Source organism: Poecilia latipinna, unplaced genomic scaffold (genome assembly GCF_001443285.1).
Source record: "Poecilia latipinna isolate Pla-1442-1.1 unplaced genomic scaffold, P_latipinna-1.0 Scaffold2121, whole genome shotgun sequence".
Taxonomy (NCBI): domain Eukaryota; kingdom Metazoa; phylum Chordata; class Actinopteri; order Cyprinodontiformes; family Poeciliidae; genus Poecilia; species Poecilia latipinna.
In genome coordinates this window covers 65,006-70,689 of record NW_015114737.1, presented here as the reverse complement: position 1 = coordinate 70,689, position 5,684 = coordinate 65,006, and the positions used below count along the sequence as shown (strand labels likewise).

At 48.1% G+C, this 5,684-nt stretch overlaps 1 protein-coding gene across 1 annotated transcript in view; it reads left to right on the top strand.

The window, feature by feature from the left end:
- The window catches only part of LOC106936339 (mastermind-like protein 1), a 17,249-nt gene extending 12,942 nt beyond the window's left edge, over window positions 1-4,307 (top strand). The window contains exons 3-5 of the mRNA XM_015017259.1: window positions 741-1,041; window positions 1,277-1,403; window positions 2,037-4,307. Of these exons, the coding sequence (XP_014872745.1) occupies window positions 741-1,041; window positions 1,277-1,403; window positions 2,037-2,905 (1,297 nt within the window). The 3' untranslated portion in view covers window positions 2,906-4,307. The remainder of the gene's footprint in view (window positions 1-740; window positions 1,042-1,276; window positions 1,404-2,036) is intronic.
- Window positions 4,308-5,684: the final 1,377 nt, after the last annotated feature.

Here is a 5,684-nt window from a genome sequence, read left to right as displayed (position 1 = left end):
CCTGATTGGACCTGATTGGACCTGATTGGACCGTTATATGTAGGATTTCTGTTGGCTAATGCGTCTCTCAGGTTTTGACAATGGGCCAACGGTTGGTGTGAGCTGGACACTGAGGAATGAGGAGGGCAGAGCGCCGGAGCTGAGCCTCTTTCATTCAGAGTCATCAACAGAAAGACGATAAAGCCGATATTTAAAATGAGGTCGATAATTTTAATTTATCATGCAATTAATTGATTTATGGTTTGTCGCGACAGGCTTACCCGGGCGGCCATCTTGTTTTACAGCTTCTGTTGGCACTGAATCCAGGCTGAGGTTCAGTCTGGCCTCATCAGAACCACTGCGTTGTCCAGCAACAACGAACCTTAACCAAGACTCTGTTTCAGTTTTGGGTCTTAAAGAGACAGCGCCTCATTTAGCATTTCAGCCAGCTGACCAAGAGAGAGCAGCAACGGGTGGGGAAGGGGCTGGAGGAGGCTTTTCATCCAGAACTAGCTGACTTGGGTCAGAGCAGGGAATCGATCTCTCGACCCGGCCTCTGCAGAGCTGCTTTGTTCTGTAGCGCCACCTTCAGGTCAGAGCTCTGAACAAGCTGAGGATAAAAAGAGCCAGAACCGAACCAGGACCGCCCTCATAGAACCGGGACTTGGAAGGTTAAATTTTCAAGCGCTTTTACAACTTCTGTTTCTGAATTCAGATCAACCGGCTACGATCCTTCAGTGTGATTATAAGAATAACTGAATTATTACTGGCTGGTTCTGGTTCTGGTTCTGCTGCAGCGGACCTGAATCCGTCTCCTTTCTGTCGCAGGATCAGAACTTCTCGGCTCCTCCTCACGTTTCGGGTCCGGCCAACTCCATGACCTCCGGCCCCGGGAACAACGCCATGGCGGCAGCGGGGCAGGCGCCCAACGCCATGGCGGGTAACCATGGCAACGCGGCCTTCCTGAGAGACCCGATGGCGGCGCTGAAGCAGCAGCAGATGCTGGAGCAGCAGAAGAAGCAGCAGCAGCAGTTCATGCAGAGGCAGCTGCTGGCCGAACAGGTACGACTCACCTGCAGCTCTCAGGCAGGACAGGAGGGGGCGCCGCTGGCCGTCTGCTCCCTGGAGGGTCAAAGGTCATCTGGTGGAAGTGCATTCACCAGATTACCAGAAAATTATTTTTAAAAAATGTGAAATGAATGAAAAATTACATTCATAAAATTAAATTTAAAAATTAAAGAATTTTTTCTAATTGAATTTGAAGAATTAAACCATAAAAATGTATAAAATGATGCAGGAGAAGCAGCGCCAGGACCAGCAGCTGCAGCGACACCTGACCCGACCGCCGCCGCAGTACCAGGACCAGCCGGGTCCGGCTGCCGGCCAGAACCCGTTCCCCCAGCAGAACGTCGGACCGTTCACAGGTAGAACCGCTCAGCCAAACCGGGCCGGTACCAACAGAACTCACAGTTAAACAAGGAACTGGAGGACCAGAACCTGAGCCGGTCCAGAACCAGAACCTGTTCTCAGCAGGCCTGGTGATTCTGCTGCTTTTATCTTTTATTTTTAAACAGCAAATTAATTTAAATGAACTGGTGATGTCAGCAGTTCATCAGCTCCTCCTCCGGCGGCTTGAGGCGCCGCTGTGTTTGTTTGTTTGTTGCGGTTCTGGATCGAAGCTCATTTGACTGGGAAATAAAGGATCTGTTGGTTCTGAGGCTCCACAGACATTTAGCATCGCAGCTCAAAGTTTATTTTGAAACGGCTGCAACTTGTTTCTGGTCGGTTCGTTCCGAGGCTGCAGGTTGCCGAGCGCCGACTCGCATCAACCTGGAGACGATTCGTTGAAAACCCAGCCCACTAACGGTCCGGGTCTCTGCTGGTCCGGTAGTTTCAGAACCTGTCCGGTCCCGACTGGTTGCTCACTGAGCCTCCCAGAACCGGACTGGATCTGGTCTCAGAACCAGAAGTTTGGATCAGAATTTACTTCCTGATCCTTTTTACAGAAACTGTAAAATATTTAGTTAAGAACTGATTTTTTTTGCTTTTTTTCTCAGGTTCCTCTCAGCCAATCAGCAACATGGGCTCCATGGGAAGCCCCGCCCCCAGCGCCCGCATGTTCCCCCAGAACCAGGGCATGATGGGAATGAGCATGGCGCAGGGGGCGGGGCCCAGCGGCAGCGTGGCCACGCCCCCTGCGGCCAGTCAGGCCGACATCAGCCTGCCGTCTTGTGGAGGGGGCGGGGCCAGCGTGGACTCGCTGTACGGCGGCATGACCCTTCACCCCGGCCAGCAGTGCCAGCCGCTGGGCCCCATGGGCGCCCCCTACAGGCAGCTGCCGCAGCAGCAGCAGCTGCTCAAGCCGCCCGGCGCCGCCATGCTGAAGCAGCAGCAGCTGACCGCCACGCGCATGCAGGCGGGCGGGATGGGCGGAGCCATGGCGGGCACCGCCTGGCAGCAGCAGCCGGCCGGCGCCGCCACGCTGCACGCAAACGCCTTCGCCGCCAACGCCTTCCACATGCAGCACCCACGCATCCCCAAGATGGCCGCTGGCTCCACCTCCTTCGGTGGGCGCGCCGTGCCGGGCCTCAACCAGCAGATGATGCAGACTAACATGGCCGCCCAGCAGAGGGTGCCGCCGGCCACTCAGACTCAGCAGCAGCCAGCCAATCAGAGCGCTCCGGTGCTGCCGGACCTGGCGGCGTACGGACCGCCGCAGGCCGGCGGGCGCCAGGCGCTGCCGTGTAACCAAGGTTACCAGGTGAGCCGCGGCGGCGGGCAGCAGCAGCAGCAGCTGTCGTTCGGCTACAACGCGGCGGCGGGAAGCTTCGCCGCCGAGAGCGAGCTGGTCGACTCGCTGCTGAAGGGCCAGAGCACGCAGGAGTGGATGGCCGACCTGGACGAGCTGCTGGCCGGACACACATAGGCCTGGTCCTGACCCGGTTCTGGTTCTGTTTCTGGTTCTGACAGGAAGTGCGCGGCTGTTTGCTTACAGGCTGACAGTCGGTTGGTCCTGACCTCTGAACTGAAACCAGCAGTGGAGCGATTCTCCTGGTAGGACCGGACCAGACCAGAACCGTCTCATCATCATGCGACTCCAGCTCTTGACTGGACAAACAGGAAAACAGCATTAAAGGTTTAGATTACATCACTTCCTGTTCTCAAAGCCACGCCCCTTCTGGCTTACGTTTCAGTTTGGAAAAACCATCATGGAGGTCAGAGGTGTTCTGATGTCACAGCAGACGAACCAATCAGAGACCAGAACCAGCCAGACTGTGGTTCTGCTCTCTGATTGGTTCGTTCTGGTAACCAGTCAGAGAGCAGGTCTAATGTTTTGTTGGTTCTGACTGGAGAGCAGAACTCGTTCATTTTCCTTCCCATTGATCAGTTATTGGGTCTGAATCAGTTTCATGACATATTTATTGATCCCTGCTGATGACATCATCGACTCGTCAGAACCATCCAGAACCCGACCCGGGTCTTTCACCAGGCGCCCCAGAAGTTTGATCCACTTCCTGTCCAATCCCAGCTCTGGTTCCCAGGTGTGTTGATGACATCATCACTGCGCTACGGCCAGAGATCAGGAACTGTTCCCAGGATGACTTCCTGTTCCTGGATGTTGGCGCTTCCTGGTTCTGCCAGGCGTGTAAATCTGACGGAGTACTACTGAACCACTGGACTGCCCCCCACCCCCGGCCCGCTGTGGCGGCCATCTTGTTCCTCCTCTCTGCCTCCAAGCTGAAGCTTCATTTTCATACTGTAGGGAAATTTATGGAAACAACAACAGTTGGTTCTGTTTATGCAAAGCTGCTCCTTCCTGGATGTTTCCGTGGCGATCACTCTGCATTAATGAAGCTCTGCAGGAAATGCAGCCTGAACCCCGAGTCCGGTCTGCCAGGCCGCAGATTATGATCTGACCTTCAGCGTCTAATCCAGCAGAAAAACCCAGTAAATGTGTTAATCTGCTGCAGGTTCAGGTCAGGAAGTGAAGCGGTTCTGATCCAGATCAGGATGGCCAGCATCACCTCGGGATGTTTCCAGTTCTGGTCGGTTCTGACCTCTGACACCGACAGCGTGGGATTATCTACTGTACTGTTTCCATGTGTGCGGTTGGGTTTGGCTCGGTTCTGCCGCCTCTGGGCCCAAACGGCTCTCTGTAAATGTCTATAAATATATTTTTGTTATGTAAACCTTTCCTAATGATCTGGAGAAGATAGAAGTTATTTTTATATATTGCAGCTGAATTTTGTAAGTATTTTATACTTTTGATATGGTTCTCTGTAAAACAAGAGTATTATGTAAATATAGTTCTCTAGAAACAAATCTGCGGTTCGGTTTGGTTTTTATCTGGAAACAGATCATCATGATTCGGCTTTATCAAGCTCTGAAATAAACTGAAAGTAGATAAGAACCAAATCTCAATGGACTTCACTCATTTAAAAAGTAGAACTAGAAAATAAAGTTTCATCCTTTGTCTCAAGGCCAGTCGAACAAATTTTAAATATTTCTATGTTCACTAACTTTTTAACAATATCAGTTTCACATAATTTCAGTAACCAAAATGCATTTGTAAAAACTTTTCAGTAACATATGAGGTGCCACAAGAAAAACTTCTACCATTATTAAAATAGTGATTAATGTTGATGCTTTTAATTTGAAATATAGCCGATAGTTCTTTGTTAAATGGATCCCTGATTAGTTGAAACAGCACTTTGAACACTTTTTTAAAAATGTAAATCAGTGATTCTTGAGAATAGGGACAAAATGGGTCATGGATAAAGCACAAAATTTGAATAAAATATACACACAATATAATTTTTCAAAATATCTGACTAAACTAACCTGGGTCATGTGAGCACAACAATGTATGTTTTCCTGGTGTTTGCTGAATATTTTTTCATTTTAAACATTGTAGTCGGTGGATGATGCCTGTAAAAGCCCTTGTCCAGGAGAAGAACTAAATACATTCTTATAGTTTAAAACAATTAAAGAAATACTAAAATTATATATTATGACAATTAAGTATAAGTAGTCATATAAATAATTATAAAAGTATCGATAAATTGAATTAAAAATAATTTTTAGATATTTTCCAACTCCGTTGAAATTTGTCCTTAGTTTTTGTCAACACCGTCAGAAATGAAAATAATGTAACAAAATCAGGCATTATTGGGGGGCACCAGAACTTCTGAGGACCCCATGACCACTTCCTTTCTCTTCTTTTACTAGGAGGACTAGTTAGCTCCGGTTAGCTTAAGTTATTCTTTAGTTTTTTCTTCTGTTTTATTCCTAAGTTGCTCGTCACAACCATGATGTGTCAACTCCATAACTGACAATTTATAACACTTTGATGAAATTTTTGAAATAAAAGCTTAATTTTAGTAAACTAAAAATTTAATGGAGCTGATGATACGGCCTTCTTCAGAATAACATATAAATTGAGGTAGTTTGGCTTTTTGTCAACTCAGTTTTTGTGACTCTTTAAGTGAAATTGTTGAGTGCGCAGTTGATTCATTTTAATGTATTTTACATAAATTGCAAAACTTCACATGTATCAAGTTTTTCTTTTAACTCACTAGTTTGTCACCACCTTCAGTTCTGTGTCAACTCCGTCAGATGGACTTTGTTTTTTTTTCATATTTATTTAGTTTCTTGAGAAGCATTTGTCTTTAAAACTGAGTAAAAATATCACTAACAGGGTCATT